The sequence below is a fragment of the Taurulus bubalis genome, assembly GCF_910589615.1.
Source record: "Taurulus bubalis genome assembly, chromosome: 7".
Classification (NCBI taxonomy): domain Eukaryota; kingdom Metazoa; phylum Chordata; class Actinopteri; order Perciformes; family Cottidae; genus Taurulus; species Taurulus bubalis.
Window position 1 is genome coordinate 7,647,623 of NC_136595.1, and position 19,737 is coordinate 7,667,359.

General features: G+C 40.8%; 2 protein-coding genes across 2 annotated transcripts; both read left to right on the top strand.

Moving 5' to 3' along the window:
* Window positions 1–2,050: 2,050 nt before the first annotated feature.
* Window positions 2,051–5,570, top strand: bphl (biphenyl hydrolase like; the record flags this gene model as incomplete). The annotated part of the gene is made up of 7 exons (XM_079221516.1): window positions 2,051–2,133; window positions 3,475–3,578; window positions 3,672–3,838; window positions 4,458–4,611; window positions 4,715–4,846; window positions 5,223–5,346; window positions 5,477–5,570. The coding sequence occupies 7 exons, from the start codon at window positions 2,051–2,053 to the stop codon at window positions 5,568–5,570; spliced, it is 858 nt and encodes a 285-aa protein (XP_079077642.1).
* Window positions 5,571–16,191: 10,621 nt separating this feature from the next.
* Window positions 16,192–19,094, top strand: psmg4 (proteasome (prosome, macropain) assembly chaperone 4). The gene is made up of 3 exons (XM_079221227.1): window positions 16,192–16,484; window positions 17,002–17,077; window positions 18,435–19,094. The coding sequence occupies exons 1-3, from the start codon at window positions 16,308–16,310 to the stop codon at window positions 18,554–18,556; spliced, it is 375 nt and encodes a 124-aa protein (XP_079077353.1). The 5' UTR covers window positions 16,192–16,307; the 3' UTR covers window positions 18,557–19,094.
* Window positions 19,095–19,737: the final 643 nt, after the last annotated feature.

Here is a 19,737-nt window from a genome sequence, read left to right on the forward strand (position 1 = left end):
TCATCACATTTATTGTTTTCAGCTTGTTACTTCAGGACTTTTTCTAATTTCATTCGAATTGCTTATAAACTTGTTTTTTTCTTTGAAGCCAGAAATCCCCCATTTATTTTTAAATTGTGTTGACTCTCAGTGGACATCCACTTGAACACTTCAGTCACTTCATTTCCAGTAAATTCTGCTTCATCTTCAACACATCGCTCTGCGGCGATCAAGGTATTTTTAGCCCGGCTTTGTCGTCTTTGTGTTGTGTTCCTGTTTGTGGTCCAGTGTGTGGCACAGCTCAGACGCACTGACAGGCAGAGGAGAGTGGAGGCGTTTACTAAAAAACGCCTGCCTGCCTGCCTGCCTGAGAATTAGGTCTCCACAGCTCATCTATAGCTTGCAGCGGGTCAGACCCATTCATAAACAGACACATCACACATTAGAAAAAAGTACAAGAGAACAACTCGGTGTGTGTGTTTATAATAAATATTCAATAAAAATATACTGTAAGTGTAAGTTCATAAACTGAATTTGATATATTCTTAATTAAATCCGACACTGATGGCACAGCGCTGTATTACATATTTTTTTAAACCAAAAATGCTTTGCGCTGTTTAGGGGGTACTTGGCTGAAAACGTATTTCACAGTGGACACATTACTGAAAACATGTTGAGAACCACTGCCTTAGAAGTTACTTTTAATATTCATGCTAAAATTGATGCAGATTATTTTCTTGATTTGTTGAATAATCAGATATTTTATTGAAAATAATGAAAAATGCCCTCTGCAATGTACCAGAGATCAAAGTGGTTTATTTGAACAAGGAACAATATTCATCTATATAAAACAAAGAAAAGCAGTTCATCGCATTTGAGAACCTCGAATCAGAGAGCTTTTGGTAATTATGTCGTCCTGAAGGATACCTCACTATTGGATTGCTACGTTGGTGATCTCCTGACTTTTCTTTTACTGCCACCATGAGGTTGACATTTTAGTTTTTTATTCAAATGTCTCAGCAGCGATTGATAATTGTGCCTTAAAGTCTGGTTCAGACGATCATGGTGCGCAGAGGATGATCCCATGATGTTGGAGTTCCTCTGACTTTTTTATCCAGTGAGTTTCTCAACATCTACATGATTGATTGGCGCATATTTTGACATTCGTGGTTCTCAGAGGATAACCCCTTCTGACTTTAATCCTCTGAGGTTCACAGTTGTGTTTTTAGTGAAATCTCAACAACTGAACGGAGCAGATTGCCATGAAATGACATCCACTTTCCCTCCGGATGAACTGTAATTAATAATGATGTTTTACTGGTGCAGCAGCTTAAAGTATAAAATAAAAGTATAAAAGTGTGAAAGTAATCAAAACACATATCAATCAATACTTTGTTTTATGACTAAATACCTGTAAAACTAAGGACATTCCCAGTACTTTTTCTTTGGTGCTAATCAACAAATGTGAGCATAATAACTTCATGACTTTCACTAATCTTTGGAGAATCTATAGTAAACATGACTTTGAACTATATGTATGTATGTATGTATGTATGTATGTATGTATGTATGTATGTAGGTAGGTATGTAAAATGATGCATTACATCTGTCGTACTATGCCAATACATTACTTTAAATTACTTGCTAAAACTACAACAACTAATATAATACTTTATCTCGTTGTCTCTACTTTCCCTGCTCCACAACGTGAGGTGAAGGACACGTCTTCAGAATTTATTAGGAAATGAAAGGATCTGAACAATAATGTGTTGCTGAAATATCTCCCAGTGTGTCGAATATTCAACAATTCTACATTATTATTGTGTTGAGCATTGTACTATAAGATGCACGTGAACGTTTGTCTTTCGATTCGTTTTCGTACTTTCGCTATAAACGTTAAGTCAATAAAGACGTCGTGGAAAGTGCCAAACTGACTGCCGCTTCCGGTATTCCCTAAAAAAACCCCTGCAGGGCTGGATTACCTGCCTTCAGACAGAAAGAGACTTTATATAATAGTTTAATATTTAACCACGGAAAGAAGAAAACCTGTAGAGAAACGGACGTCCGAGGAATGGCGTTGTTTTTACTCCGAGGGCGTTTCTTTCACTGCAGAGCCGACATGAAGAGAGTCACGAGCGCGACTCAGCCGTACTGGTAACTGTTTTCATTTTGCTGTTTGAATGTTCACATGCACATTGAAGCCTGGACTTTAACCACACTGCGCTGCAGTGGAAACCAAGCAGGAAATGCCTGCCCTGCTGTTTGCGACATGCTCGTCCTTCCAGCAGGAGGGTTGTTTGATGTCACGCCGCTAGATGGCGCAGTGAGTCCAGGCAGAGCGCCACAAACAGTATGCGCGAAATGGTATTGCAGACATTATTAGAATCAGTACACTGTAGGATCCATTGTTCATCCATTTGATCTCATCTGTCTTTTAGTACTAGGAGTATTTTAGTGGCGGATATAACTATTGTTATGTGGTATATTTCCATTAGCAAGCCTACCATGTTAGATTGTATATTCGCAAAATGAAAGAAGAAGAAAAAAATGTGAAGAAGAAGACCATTGAAACTGAAGCCATATGCCAACAACCCTCTCTCTAATTGAGTATACATTGTAATAAGAATGTGATGATTGATCTTAGTCTTAACCTCTTAAGCACCAAGCTATTTAGGCTTCTGCTCGAAAATTGCATATCCAAACTAAAAAAAGGTACATCTCTGCAACCACTAGGGCTATGATGAGATGCGTATCCTTCCAAAAAAAAAAACATTTCCGAGAGAAAAATAATTGAAGAATAAAATCATGCCTGTCATTTATATATAAATGGCTCTTTTCATCCATGTTAAAATTGCTGTAAAAATATCGATTCAGTAGATGCTACACCCTCAAACATATAACAACCCTGTTGATCAGAACTCTGTGGACGATGTCCCGCCAAAACCCTCCAGGATCTCTCATCCATCAGGACATGTCAACACAATATCTGTCCACAAGCCTCCTTCTCGACTGAAGCATGTTCCCGTGCGACTTTTTCCTAATTCAGTGATCCTTTATCAAAGAAAAGCCGTTATCGTCAGTGCAGCTTCATGTTTTCTGAAGGTATTGTTTTTGGCATGTTCAGGTCAGTGGTCCATCCTCACAGCCATGTTCAATGAGTCATGTTCAACAGAAAGTCACAATGACCTGGAGGTGCAAACGGAGAAACGAGGACAAACCACCGTCACATTTCCAGTAGGCCGAGGCAACGTAGCTGTGAAGCTGCACGACCTACTACGGAGAACAATAACGCAACGATGTGATCAAGATTCAGTCACAATTACAAGAATGTTTAAATCTGTCATTCTATGTCGGCTGTATAGTTTTTGTCATATTTGGTTTTGCTGTGACCGCCGAAATGAAAGCCAGCGTTTTTTCACGAGGCGGAGCTGTTCAGGTCTCATATCCATCACCGGGATCGTTACCGCCACAGCCTGCTTGTCTGTTCCCCTGCAGCTCTTCGGCGGCCTCGGGCAGGCGGCGTGTGAATGGAGTGGATCTGTACTACGAGCAGATGGGCAGAGGGAAGCACGCGGTGCTGCTGCTTCCTGGTGCTCTGGGTAAAAAAAACACCACATACCTCTTCTTTGACCTTCTGGCAAGATGGCTGTCGCACATGCAGAATCTCTTCTTTTTGTTGTCTTCTACCACAGGGGGCTCTCGGACTGATTTTGGGCCTCAGCTGAAGTCTCTGAATAAGGAGCGCTATACTCTCGTGGGCTGGGATCCCCGTGGTTACGGACAGTCCCAACCCCCGGCCAGAGACTTCCCCCCGGACTTCTATGAGAGGGATGCAAAGGACGCAGTGGATCTGATGAAGGTCTGATCAGTCTGTTGATCAGCTGGTGATCATTTTGACCCGTTTACTAAGAGAAACATGGGTGTGTGAATGTGAGAGCATGGGTTGATGCTCAATTGAGGAAAACCTTGAAGCAAGTCGCTGCAATAGATGTCTGGGCATGCAGAATAAAAGTTAGAAATTGTAATTGTGCAGAGGAAAAAAAAGTTTGAAAGGAAGTTTTAAATTGTCACAGCAGCTAAATGAAAGCAGGGGGTAAAAACTGGTGTCAGAATAATAATGAACATAGTTTCCTTCATGATGCACTTAATAGAGTTGGAAGATGACTCCTTTCATGTTAAAGCACAAACAATACCCTAAAATACCTCCTCTGATCTGTACACCGAGTGGCTGCTATAAACAGGAAGCTCTCTCCCTCTGTTTCTGACACTGATGATAATCCCGATGGCTAAAACAAGCACACAGTGTATTAATCCATGCCATCAGTTTCGCCACCCATGCACACAAATGTTTATAATTCACTGTCTAGCAATTATGTGCTTTGATCACCTCATTGTGTGATGAGAAGAATCAAAGCTAATTCAGCTCTGTATGTTCACTGTTGAGACAATATAGAACGTATCTCTCATTTTCTTGACAGGCATTAGGCTTTGGCAAGTTCTCTCTGCTGGGCTGGAGTGACGGAGGAATCACCGCCATGATTGCAGCAGCGAGGCACCCCAACGTGATCAGCAAGCTGGTGGTATGGGGGGCCAATGCCTTTGTTTCCCAGGAGGACCTCACGCTTTACAACGGTAACCTGCCGGTGTCTTCTCAAACTGTGTCTGCTGTACCGAGTGTGATCCTTCATAACTTTGTATGATGCGTGTCCTCGTGGGTCTCCGTGGGAACGCGCAGCGGTCCGAGACGTCTCCAAGTGGAGTGCGAAGATGAGGAAGCCCATGGAGGAGGTGTACGGAGCAGAAGGCTTTGCTAAAACCTGGGAGGCCTGGCAGGACGGGATCGCACAGTTTGCAAAAAGACCAGAAGGTACTGACTCCATGTTGTTTACGATTCTTTACAAAAGTGAAGCTAAAACGGGAAACCATCAGAAACGATCAAATCCAGAGATTGAACGCTTTGTGGTCATAATGTAATTATAAAGGAAGATTGTTATATGGGTGTTTGTAAAGTCTTGATAATGTGTAATCACGGAGTTTGCAGTTTTGGATGTGTAGGAGGAAACACAAAACTGGTGGAATTTAGGATGGAGGATATTTATTTCTGGCACAAGATATCTACTTCTTTTATACACAATGAACCTGTGGAGAATACATTTGAGATGCTCCTTAATTATGGTATGTTCCAATACATTTTAGATGAAAAGATGAAAGCCAAAATGTTAACCTAAATGTCTTCTGGTCAGGGAGTATCTGCCTGGAGCTTCTGCCTCTAATCAGTTGTCCAACCTTCATCCTCCATGGAGAGAAAGACCCCATGGTGCCCAGCTTCCACCCTCAGTGCCTCCTCAAACACATCAAGGGATCACGGTGAGACCACACACACACACACACACACACACTCACACACACTCTCACACTTCTAAATATCAACAATATGACAATTACCTCAAATTCAGGACAAAACATGTACTGCCTCTTTTTTCTGTCCTAAATCTAGACTGCACCTGATGCCAGAGGGTAAACACAACATCCACCTGAGGTACGCTGATGAATTCAACAAACTGGTGGAAGACTTTCTGGAAGACGATTAATAAATAAATGAATCAATCGATTCATTAATTATGACTGCTCCTTTTGTGGATAAGAACCAGGGTGACTGCAAATAGTAATGCTAAAAGACTTGATTTGGATAAAAGTCTAACTTCTACAGTTGTATTTTTTAAGGCATCAAATTGTTTTGTGTCACTTTAGAGGCCAATGCTATTTTTATCATGTAAATCACTTATTTTTCTTATTATGTAGCTTCATCATATGTGTTGTAATTGTGGCTAATATAATGTTAGAAAACAAACATGAATGCAAATCTAAACTATACAGCTGTATCAATCGCTGTAGCCTCACAAAAGTGAAGTTAAGATATTGTAAAAGCAGAATACATTCATGAAAAGTAAATTACATAACAGCTAACTTTGGTGACTACAAGACTCATTTTAATGATTTCACATTGGAAATAATTTATTAGCATTAATAGAAAACATGACTTACAACTTACAAGCACTTCTTTAAAGTGGTACCTAATTTACCTGATGATTTATATTTAATTTACTCAAAAAGCAGTGGTGGAATGTAACTAAATACATTTAGTGAATTTGTGCTTCTTGCAATTTACTATATTACCATTTTCTGTGACTTTATACTCCACTACATTTATTTGACAACTTAAGTTACTGATTACTTCGCAGAGTGAGAAATACATATACAAACTAATGATATAGGCGATATAATAATAGATTAAGCTACCCAGAAGTATACAGTTGTAATTTGCTCCACACTTACCAGCTGCCACGTTAAATAAATATAATTCAATAATATAACATATTATTCTGAATCCGAATCAGGACCTTTTATTTGCCAGGTATGTTACACATATGAGGAATTCATCTTGGCGAGTGGTGCATACATTAGACAAACAACAACAATCAGCACAGTGCAGAAATAGAAAAATATTATATTTACAGTAAAATATCAAATAAACTGCACAGACAAACAAATGACAGTACTACAAGTGTACAGGGCTCTCAAGTTTTTAAGACAGGTAAGAGTGACATATCCTCCTCTCAACCCCCTAAAATCTGTGCCTCTGTACCTGATTCCAGGAATCAGCCAACCATTTGAGCATTTGATAATTGATTGGGTGGGTCCTTTGCCTCGTGCAAAGTCGGGTGCTACCTATCTTCTGCATACATTTTGACGTGTATGTTGGGGACAGTGGTACACCGGTAGTTGTTTTTACTGACCACAACCCACTTACCTTCCTGAACTCCTTGACGTGTTCCAACCAGAGGTTAATCAGGTGGTTATGTGATGGGGACGGACAACGTGGTCACGGACGTGCTGTCCAGGGCTCCCCAGTGACGAGCCCGATGCTCTCCAAGGATAAAAGCAGCCAGGCAACAGCGCCTTATTCCTTGTAAGCGTTCCCGATTGTTTTGGGGTGCATTGCCACCCATCTTAGTGAGCAAATAAACCTTCCTATGACTTGCCTTAAACACGGTGTCTCCCTCTCGTTTTGTCGTGGCGTTGGAGCCGGGTCGTCACACTCATAAGTGATGGTCTCTATCTGTGATTGGTAATTGACATTCACTGTTTTGACTGGATTTGCATTATTGTGGAAGAGAAAAGTGCGCTGTGTTCCTAACATTCTTCCAGTTCCTGAAATGGTGTTGACGCAGTGCATGATGTTGTATTTGTGCTATTAATCTCTTTGTGAAACTACTTTAAAGAAAAACTAATTTTATCTCTGAAAGTTTACAAAAATCATACTGTGATCATTACTGACTATTACAGGATATATATTTTTTCTAATCTAACGAACTATATTTTGATAATGAGTAGTTCTAATTCAGATACAGGTTCTGAATATGCTTCAGTGAAGTGTAGGAGTTATATTTGTTATGACAAATGTATTCAACTCATGTCTGATATTGATCATGTCAACAATTTGAAACACTTGAAGCAATGACTGTACTCTGCAAAACACACTGTAGAAGGGTTGTTCAGGACAAAAGTAAAGTGTGCAACCATTACAGCATGTTTCTTTCCAGAGGGCTCCACTTCCATATCACACTCATTTCATTTGAATCATGTAAAGAGGGAGATTGTCCTCCTCATTATATATGTTATACCTCTCTAGAGCATGTCCAGATATCCATTGACACTGCTAAAGCCCAGCAAAAAAGCACATCAGTACCACAGTGATAGTAGATGGATAGTGAATGGTGGGCTCATCTATACATAACTAATATTGAGCTTTAAAATCACTTCAATTCTGTAAAAATGTTAATTAATTAATGTATTGTAATATTGAATGGATAATGCCCGGCTGCTGTTTGTTTACATTCATATGACTTGTGCAACCTTGTTTCTTGACTTCCTCCGCATGTGATTTTCATCAGTTTAATAAAACGCATTGAACATCCATGTATGTATAACAGTCTGACATCCATAATGAATGTGTACAGGTCCATTTACTGTCACTTGCAATTGGTTGATTATTGTGCCCATGTACAACCTGCCCTGCATGTGTCTGCTCAGATCTCTCCGTCTGATCTGTGTGACACTGTTTAACTGTGAAAAAGGAGTTAGTTTCTCTTAGTTGTTGCATCAGACTGTATACCAGATGTTTTGCGGTTGACCCCTGACCTCCAGTGGCGGGCCGTGCATTTCCTACCTAGGCCTGCTGTCTGATATCGTAAACATAAATACGGGGATGACGGGAAGTTGTTCGGCGCGCACCCCCTCCATATTGGACATATTGACCGAGTATTCACCGGAACTTTCATCTCATAATTTCATTTTTATATCGTGCAATAACTCTCAAATGTTTCATTGATCTATTTAGGCCGACAGCATATGTACCTGACAATACTCTTTGAGCCGGACCTGTTTGTTGCAAAGTAAAAACACAAATGTATCTTGTAGTTATTTTCTATGTATTTCTTTATTTTGTTATGTCTCTCCAGTGTTGGTAAGTTTTATGTGATCATTTTGAAATAAGCTACAGCAGTGTTATGAACATGATAATAATGATATTATTAATTAAGTTCCCACATTGTTTCCCCCTCATATATTAACGTCATATCTTGTTCCCATGCACCTACATGTATGTATCCTTACCTTCTGTTCTGGTACACAATCAGTAAAGATAACAATTGTTTATGAGAAGAAGAATTATACTACACGTTGCTGGCTGTTCCTCCATTTTATTTGTATCAACATGTAATATTACAAAGATCAATACTTAACAGTAATAACAGTAATGCCTTTGAATCAAATGAAAATCAAAAAGAAATGCAATTATAATTTGCACAATATTTATTGTATATAAAGTGTCATACATTTAATTATATCAGAAATGTTATGATATTGTTTCTAATATAAAGACATATCTAGAAGAACATGTATGTAATCGTGCTAATACTACTATAAATACTGTGCATACAGTTTACATGAACATACTGTATTCTATGTGACAAATGAAATACTTTAAAGCTTTTAGAATGATCATTTCTTGTTCAGCCTGAACCGTCAGTCTCCTTCTTGAATTCTGAGCAGATGCAAACAGCTGCTGACAGCTTCCTGTGTGTGGGAGGAGCTTCCCGAACCCACCGGCACAGAAGAAGCAGATGGAGACAAACTACGTCCTCTGTGCTGGTGGGGACGGGACGCTCCTCGTCCTCTCGGCTGGTGGGTGGGGCGGGTGGTGTCGGGGTGGAGGGGCAGGGAGGACCGTACTCACTGGGTCTCTGACTCTCTGGGGTGCTGAGAGGGGTTCAGGTCTGTTGTGGGTCTGGGTCGTCCTGGGATGACGGGTTGGTTGACGTCCACCCTCAGCTGCCCCAAGAGTGAGACCTGTGGAGTCCTGCCCTGTGAGACACACACACAAGAGATGAATACTTTGGAACTCAACTACACAACCTTTACATTGTTGTGTTGAATCTGGCCTCCAATGATGGAATCGTATTACTGATACTTCTGTAGTCCTTGGGAAGGATTACTTACTCAGCACACTGAAAGAAAGGCGACCGCCGCTCTCCATCTGGTCCTGTAGTCTTATCCTTCTCATCTGCTGCGTCTTCAAGGAGACCCTGGATGTTGCTTCCTGTATCACGGCCATCGATACCTGAGTAAAAGAGACTTGGAAACTTTTCTTAACGTTAGTAATTGTTTACAACACATCTGTCTGGTTCAGCCAGACACTTTCAGGGGACTCCTGTTATTGATGGTATTAAGTGTTGTTCTGGGAAAGACACCGTAAGAAGAAAAACATACACAGAATAACAACCATTCACAGTTTCACAGATTTAATGCAGAGAATAAGAACAGAGCGCCCACTGCAGTCGTACAGAGACCGGATAGCCCGTTGCAACGGGTCCAGCTCCCCATACTCCCGCAGCACCCTACACAAAACTCCAAAGTACACAACTGGGGGCGGAGCTTCTTCAGGACGATCCGCACCAAAACCTCTGCTGCAGGATGCTACCTATTACCTTCCCCGTCAGACGCGGGGGAAGGCTGTCTGGCGCTTTATCAGTCCTGCCAGACATAAAGGTTTTACAATACTGCAGCAAACAGGCAGTCGGTCTCAATCCGAGTCGCTGTCCTCATCCCACTGCCAGTGTCTTCTGTTTGTGGAGGATCTGAGGCCTGACTTGGAGGGTGCAGACTCTTCTGACCTCTGTGGGGCTGGGGGCGCCACGCCAAAAGGGAGGGTGAAAAGATAGCCAGGGGGAAAGGGACTTGGGTGCTGCAGGTCCTGTCAGAAACTCAGAGTTGGGAACCGCTGGGTGAGAGGGTCATCTTCATCTTTTTCTTCCTCCTCAGCGAAGCTTCTTCAGGACGATCCGCACCAAGCCTCTGCTGCAGGATGCTACCTATTGCCAACCGCGCCAGACACGAGGGAAGGCTGTCTGGCGCTTTATCAGTCCTGCCAGACATAAAGGTTTTACAATGCTGCAGCAAACAGGCTGTCGGTCTCAATCCGAGTCGCTGTCCTCATCCCACTGCCAGTATCTTCTGAAGGATCCGAGTCCTGACGTGGAGGGCGCAGACTCCCCGTCATCTTCTCTGGTCCTCTTGGCGGAGGATCCGAGTCCTGGCGTGGAGGGCGCAGACTCCCCGTCCTCTTCTCTGGTCCTCTTGGCGGAGGGCGCGAGTCCTGACGTGGAGGGCACAGACCCTTCTGGGGCTGGGGGCGCCACAGGGTCATCTTCATCTTCTTCATCCTCCTCTTCTACCACCTCTTCTTCGTCCTCTTCTTCCTCCTCCGAAGAGTCCATGGAGCCATATCCGGAATCTTCGGGATCCCAGTCTTCCTCGTTGTCCTCTCTCTCGTCGTCTTCTTCCTCGTCATCCTCCCAGTCCTCCCAGTGTCCCTCGTTGTCCTCTCCCTCGTCGTCCTCTCTCTCGTCGTCTTCTTCCTTGTCGTCCTCTTCCTCGTCGTCCTCTCCCTCGTCGTCCTCTCTCTCGTCGTCCTCTCCCTCGTCGTCCTCTAGGCGTTCTCCATGGAGGAGCTGGCGAATGAACACCCCCTGTTCCCAAACACCATACACAATATGACCATTCACAAATGCAAGCTCCAACTCACCTTCCATACCTTCGTCGTCTAAGGCGAGCCTGACGGGGCCTCTAGCAGGACGCTCCATGACGTAGTTCACACCAGCTGAAAGGGAAAGGTTCAAACGTAAGGATTTCTCATAACATTAAATATCTCTGGATTACATTGAGCAATAATCAAAGTTTAAAAAAAAGAAAAAACGACAGCATATCCATAACCTAACAACGCAGACAGCACATAGGAGGCTGTGCCTGTAAACATTTATAAACAGTAATATATCAAACATACATAAGTTTTGACTATATATATATATATATATATATATATATATATATATATATATATATACATAGAGAGAGAGAGAAATATATTCCAATGCCAATAATTATTAGTATCGTTATTGATATTGTCAGCAGTATTACTATTTGTATTTGTCTCAAACAACAATGTAGCGTTCATAATTAGCAAGCTTAAATCTTAAATTGCACATGAAGAGTGCTTCATTTAAAAGGCACAGACCATGCAGGTGCCTTTCACGCGCAGCTTTTTTTTCTGGTCAATTAACCGACATGTTGAGTTCTCGTGAGCTCTCGGCAAAGACATTTATTCTGCACCAAACAATTGTAAGGACTTCAGTGTTTGTGTCAACAAAACGATCAATGGTTTGCAATAAACGGCGCGAACGTATTTAATTGACACTGAGGACGTGCGTCATGACGCACAGTAAAACATGGCGATATTAATCCAACATGACCACGGTAATCTCTTTCGTTTATAACTCATAATTCTCCCTGTTCATGAGGTGCATATCACAGTGCGTGGAGGAGATGCTGGAGGACGCACGCGCACATGCAGTCCCATAATGACTTAACAGATCGCTCTTGTCCCCTCAAAACAAAGTATCGCAACATCGAGCAAAGTGCATTTCAATGTTCAATGTTAAATGTTAACAGTCAAAACAAATATGGTTTCCATGGTGCACAATCTACAGAATTCAAAAATGGCTCAGGCGCCATTTTGTTTTTGACATTTCAATGTTAAATTTCGACGTTTTGATGCCTTAACCGCAAAATAACAAGGGTTTCGAACCTCTATACTAATCGTTAACACACTCCACACATCTCCCGCAATTTTTAAGCCATTCTGTTGCTCAAATATCATTTTACAGACCTGACAACATTATGTGACGTTTTAACATTGAAAGTCAAAACGTTTCACTGATTTCTAAACTGAGAACACTTTTTAAAAGATTTTTTTTTATTTAATTGTTTTCGTTGATAATAAAAAAAAAAGCTAAACTAAACATAAAAGTTGTCTTACCTCCACAGCTCTGGTCCAACTCACAGCCCAGTCCCTTCAGCAGGCCACTGAAGGCCTCTTTCAGGGTCTCTGGTCCTCTTTCAGGGTCTCTGTCGCTCAGGTGTAGGAGTTCTGTTCCAACAAGTTTCTTTCCAGCAAATTATCTCAAGCAGTTCAACACTCAAAGAGTTAACTTTACACGGTTTGGGTTCACAGGAGGTTTTCAGTCCATGTCCAAGTCCAAAGTGCAAAGGGAAGAATCAGAACCGCCGCGGCCCTTAAATAGCCTCGGACCGGTTTCCATGGCATTTGCTTGCGTGCGTGTGTGCGAGTGTGCGTGCGTACGTAACTGCGTGCCTCCGTGCGTGCCATTAAACAATACAGAAAGAGAGATATCAATTGTTTTGATCATATTTGTCTAATTTACTGTATATATTTATTTGAGTCATATAGAGTTATGTTTAGTTCATTTGTCAGTGATCTGTTGTACAGCTATGAGTTGTAAACCTTACACAACCCGTCTCTGCGATATGTGAACACGTCGGTATTGGAGATTGGAAACGAGAGAGAGAGAGAGAGAGAAAGAGAGAGAGAGAGAGAGAGAGAGAGTGAGAGAGAGAGAGAGAGAGAGAGAGAGAGAGATGTGCTCCTCCGTTGTAAATGTGTTGTTAGACATAACAGATCTGTTGAACACTGAAAGCCAAATGGTAAATGAAATAGACTCTTTTATCGGGCAATATTGTAAATAAATATGCTCTCGTTGTATTAATCACAACATTTACAGCGTTGTGTGCTTTACTTTGTTGCACATCTTGTTTTTTTTTGTTCCTTCTCGCATGCTGTATAGATTTGTTGAAACCATCATCTCCTCTCTTTGTGGATTTGTTCAACTCCAAAACCACCAATAAAGAAAGGATCATTGTTTATTGTTAACAGATGATATGTGATGATAAAGTCTCAGAGTCTTCGGCGCTTGGACTCTGCATGGAGATCTGTATCTGAGGGCCGTCTGCCCGATAGGCAACAAGATGAATCCCCGCGTGGAGTCCAGACCTGGTGGTGATGGTGGTGATGATGATGGATCTGATGAAGACTAGGCGGAGATGGGAGGTGGAGGGTGCGTAACAGCAGCATGAATGAACGGAAGTAGAGACGGTCATATCGAAAGAGACAGCAGCAAGATGATTGGCTAACAACGTAATTGTTTCGTGGTGCTTATTGGTCAGAGGAGACCAGCTGATCTGCAGCTGGTGTCGTGATTGACGGCCCGAACAATGACAGCTAGTAAACAAGGAGTGCGCATGCGTGAGACGTGACGGCAGATGTATCTACATAAATGACGGCCTTGCAAGAGTTTGGTCTTCGACTAAACTTACTCTAAAGGTTCATTTGTGTTGACTTTTATTTATTTTTCTGAAACACTGATATTGTCTTGACTTAAGAAAATGGCGCTGGACCAGAACAGGACCGGTTCAGTGGTTTATTGGAGGTTTATATACGATTAGTATGCCAGAACAATATTTAGTCCCAATATTGTAGCAGTTTATTATTCTGAAAAGACCAAACCACCAACATTTTATGTAGATAGATTTTCTATCAAAGACAAAGTATCTGCAAAGTGAAGTTGCACGTTGCAGTTGCCCTGTTTGTCTCCAACGTGACAAAAACAGCAACATGATTGAGATTATTGAGTTCAAACACTTTCATAACGACCACTCCTCCATTTTTATTTCAGCCCAGATTAACAGACAGACTACAGCTAACTGAACATGATTTAATGTTTGTTATTCTAACATAATGTTGTAATAATACAAATAATAAATGACGAATGACCTTGGTGATGAGCCTTTTTAGTAGTTTATATGTCAAACTATTTTCTATGAATACAGTTATATTACATAGTATATAGTTATTGTTATGAATAATATCTCTGTTCACTCTGAGTATTTAATTTGAGGGGAAATTGGATTGTTATTGCACGTTTATTTTGAGTATTTATTGCACTTTTTACTGAACTATATTTACTTGACAGATGAATAGTAACTTTTCAGATTAAGAGACATTTCCCCTCTCAACTTCTTTAAACTGTTAGGGGAAGATAAAATGATTACTGTGTAATCCAATATTTACGGCAGGACGTTTTTCTTCTTCTTTTTCTATTGTGCAGGGCCGACTTCTTCTGGATACCTGGGGGAAAGAAGACACAACTGAATAGCAGAAATAGGATATTGTTGTCAAATGTTTTCTCCTTTTGTCTCATTTTACAAATCAAATCATCTCCCCTGTGTAATGTGGAAGTGTGTTCCCTCGGGGAACAGTGTTTCCCTCCTGGTATAAATAGTGTTTGTTTACTTGATTATGTTATTGTGCTGAGTCCTAAACCAGGACTGCGCATGTGCGCAGTGCTGCACGCTGCCTGTACATGTGAGAGAATAAAGGGAGTGTAATATCGCTGCTTCTCTCAGCGCTCTAGTTTTTCAAGTACCCGTATGTACTCGGCATTACGGGAAGAAGTCAGTTCTACGCTCTTACCGTAATGCCTGTATATGGGGACCTAAAGAAAACCTTACGGGCTGCTTGACTGTTTTTTGAAGTGGAGGCTGGACTGCAGTACATTCTCGGGTAATCTTTACAAAGGCTACTGTTGAAGTAGTTTACTCTTCATCAAAGTCTGGTAACACCTGCTCTGTGTCCTCGGAGGGACGATGAAGAAACTCAAAACGATGAACACGTGTTGATTTCACTGTTGGTGTTTGGTGAGAGCTTTTAAAGGTTAACGGTTGCTCTGTTGACCCTTCATCAATAGTTCAAGTAACTGTACATTTACTCTACATGTCGAGGTACTTTTACTCTGATGTCTCTGATGGCCTTAGTACAGTTAATCTGCATGTTTTGCTACGCCTTTTGGAATAAAACATTCTGAAAATCACAATGTTCATTTTAATTCATGTCTACCCTAATTGATTCACACATTAATTGATGACAATGGAAAATAGGAGTTTGTCTTCTTCTTCTTTATTATTTTCCCAAGATAACAGTAAATAGTGAAGGACTATGACCATATACATTTCTTTTGCATTTCTTCATCAAAATAATGCGGCTCTTCAGAAACATTGCTTGTTAAGTATTTGCAAGTCTTTCTCTAATTCTTGGTGCCTATTTACACAATGGATGTGATGCATCACAACAGCAGAGGGAATGTTAACTGACTCTAAAACAATCATCACAATGCTCACTCCTACACAATGCTTTGATTGTCTCTAATTGTTAAGTAACTGATTTTATACGGTAATGTGGGTAATATCTAAAACGGCCAGCAGGTGTCGCCATCTCACCACTAGGGGGTTGTCTGCGCATTGTATCCACGCTTTGTGTCAAGTTTCTCAGAAGAAGAACATAACGGAAGAGAAAGGAAGAGTGTAACAGTGAACAGCGCCCTCATTACAACGTTGTTATAACTGTATATGTGTATTGTTATAGATGTATATGCGTGTGTACTGTAGGTCGTGTATGTGAAAGTGTAATGAAAATGGGCCATTGTGCATAACGAGTACTTTTACTTTTGGTATATTGTTATGTTAATACTTGTGTACTTTTACGGAAGTAACATTTTACATGTACGACTTTTACTTTTGTTTGGTGGCTTTATGGTCACATCAGTTGGCGTTTCCATGGACGCATATTGTTCACGCCTGCGCATTGACAATCGATTGCTTTGGGCTGCCGTTTGTCTTCCACCCGGAAGTAGCGGACTGTTTCTGTTTGACGCCACTAGCACGAGCTCGAGTGTTTGCTCGTCGCAGGCTCCTCTGTGCACGTCCATGGCCGCAGGTTGCTAGACTTACACACACACACACACACACACACACACACACACACACACACACACACACACACACACACACACACAAAGATGACCGACACACAAAACGAAGAGGCGTTTGAAGCCATTACGGTGCATAACTTCTCGGAGAGGATTCTGGAGCAGCTGGTTCACTTCCACGTGATGAAGCTCAGCGGAGGGTTCTTCCTGTGGGTCGGCTCCAGTCCGGTTCTGTCCAACCTGGCGGTCTCGATGAGCAGCAGATTTGTGAGTACACAAGTACCGTGTCCAAGTACACATTTTAAGTGGTATTTACTTCAGTATTTTATTTTCCTGCTACGTCATATTTCTGCACTAACATCTCAGAGGAAATTATTTTAACCAGAGACTGTCGGTCTTAACTTTCTTCTTCTTTCTTTTTTTTTTTGCTGCACTTCATTTGTCTGACAAATGTACAAATTACACACAAAACATACAGAGAGCTTGTAAAACAGGACGTTTTGTCATACATTAAGCTAACGTCAACATTAGTCAATTAATCCAATGAAAGGAATCAATAGGTGTACAGTAGTTTTGTACAGTAAGAAAATCAAACAATTTATAGTGAGATTCAGTATAATGGGCACAAACAAAGCTACCTATAAACTGCATTTATTAGGGGTCGACAATGTTACAATATGCAGCTTAAGATGATCATTTCTTTAGTATTCATACTGTAGCATGATTTATGTCCTTGCAAAGATAGTAACCGATGTTCTATTCAAACTTTTTTTTTTGTCTGCAGGATTCGATGCCTTCTTCTACATTACTTCTGGGCGACCCATCCGATACCGCTGCAAGTTCCATGGCACAGAGATTAGGTAATGCCTTTGCATGAATTTATGTCTTTTATTATTGCTGATAATGTAAAAAGTTGAAGTGCTTTTTTCAGATGTTATGTGTTTATAATTAAGATGTTTTTATATATTCATAACAATTCTCCAAATCCCGCTCAGATTTTTTGCAGCCACTGGCCTATATTCATTTCAGTACATAATATCGTCACTTTCCTAAAATAATGGCATAAGTCATTTTTTCAGGTTTTTCAGAAAACACAAAAAACGAATACCAATGTAATAGGAGCCCACACGCTGTCTCTAGACACTGCACAACAGGCATACTGTAATAACGGTCAAATTATGTTATGATTACTAATATTATGTTCGAGTGAGATTTTCATTGACAAAAATACTCGCACAAATGCTTAATAAATTACTGGCTTCAAAATGCCATATTAAAAAGCTTGTAAAATTGCCTAAATCAAATTGTCTGTTGACTTGGGCAAAATAAAATGGCCTAAGTCACTCTCTTGACATAGGCCGTTATACTATAGGGGTAGAATCACATGATCTTTTCAACTGAGGATGTAGGAAATTTTACCAGAGGTGGCCAGTATCACGAGGAGATGATTTAGGCAAGAACATATTTTTTGTCAAAAAATGACTTGGGCCATTATTTTAGGAGTGTATGTGACTTGAAACCTGCTTCAGTTAATCTTTGTCGTCCTTTCTCAGTAAACATAGTGCCTGCCTTTAGTGATGTCAGTGTGTGTTGATGCAGATGCAGATTTATTTGCCTCCACCCTGCACCAGTGGAAGTAGTCCTCTGAAGTTTACAGTCTGTGATTGTAACCTAATATCTCAATATGTTAAATTCAGAAAGTATCTCCTCGTGGTCCGCTAGCTAACTGTTCTGTGTGTGCGCTCAGTATGAGCACACACACACAGAACAGTTTACACAGCCAGTATGGCTCTGTAAATGGAAAACAGACAGTGACACTATTCCAGCCAATCAGGACAGGGGAAACCTGATGCACCAGATGGTTTGTTATAGTCACAATTCTCCAAATTCATGAATCCATTTGACTTTCAGATTTAACGTCACGATTAAGTGATTTCACAAGTTGATCTTCAGACCCCCCCCAAAATGTAATTAAATGTGTAATAAACACACACGTCTTGTGGCACGCTTTGTACAATGTTTGTAATTGTAAAAGAGACAATGTATTAAAAAGGCTAAAACATGCTGTTGAGGTCTATTAACCTTATAATACTTCCTTTTGGAACGCCACAACCTCCGAGACTGATGAGTTTAGTACAATTGTGCACAACTGCAAACCATTTAGTGTGTAATTCAAACTAAAAGTGAAATAATGGTCTGTGTCTGTCTGTTTTGCAGCAAAGAAGACCAAAAAGCAAGTATTTGTGAGTTACAGTCTTCCAACGACGGCGTCCAACCTCAGCCTTTTGGTGGAGACCCGGATCAAAAAGGAGTTGGAGCTTCACCCTGAACACTTTTGAGCACATTTGATTGTTTCTTGAACTCTGTTTTGTGTAGAACTGAGGACATGTGGGAAGAGGGGCAACACAAAGTAGCAGGTGCTTCTTCTCTGTCTTCTATTTGGACGTCCGTACTCCAGCAGATACTGTAATGCTACTTCAACACAATAACCACAAACTGTCACATCAAGTGTTCTTTTATTGACATAATAAATTAAGTGGTTTATTATCAAAACATGTAGGCCTATGGCTTTTTGTACAAATGCGTCATATTAAAAAAATAACACTTAGAAAACGGCATTAGTGGTTGATTTCTCTTTTTTTTTGTCTCTCTGAGTGTTTAACTGTTGAAAACATACAAACTAGTAAATCGTACAGGGTGTTCAAAATACGTGCTGTGTACTAAATGTGAATATGGGCTATATGGATGCAAAATGGTTGATCTATTCAATGATCTTATATCCTATAAAAGTAAGGTTGATGGTTCATACATTATGAATGAAAGGTACAGGTATACATACCTTTACATTGTTATGCGGTCCTAAGGGATACGTACGTAGTAAAGTGTATAAATGAACACCAATCACAACTAGGCCAGGTCTGTGCAGACTGCGCTGCTCTATTCTAATCTTCACAAACGTTTATTGAAAAAAACTGTAAAATGTTGTGCTTTCTGGCTATAGTTTCACATCCTAGGAGCAGGATTACAACATTACCACAGGACAGAGAACAAGGAGTGAGAGTGGAAATATCTGCTAATTAAGGAGGTATTTCAAGCAACAAAATTGCCCTTGGCAGCGTGACAAAATAAATACTGGTTTTCTTGAATTGCAATTCTCTGTTTTGTTAAAAAAAAAGAAGGAACAGAGCCATCACGATAAAGCCATTGAAATGCTGAGAAGCGTCATAAGACATACAGTAGCACACGGACTGGTCACTCTTATGTCCGTTCAACTCTCAGATTTGTTCAGCATCATCACCCGCCGTCTCTACAGGCTACACAGAAGAGTCTGCAAAGGTCTCCGGCTGTTCGTCGCGTCAGACAACCATCATACACCCACACCAGTAGCAGTAATGCTTTCTTTAATAATAAAAAAATCTGTGTCTACACTGACCTCATCTCTGAGGATAAAGTGCCACATTGGACTTCTAGTAGAGGGACCACAAATACGAAAAAAAAGGACACATGTAAAACCATTTGT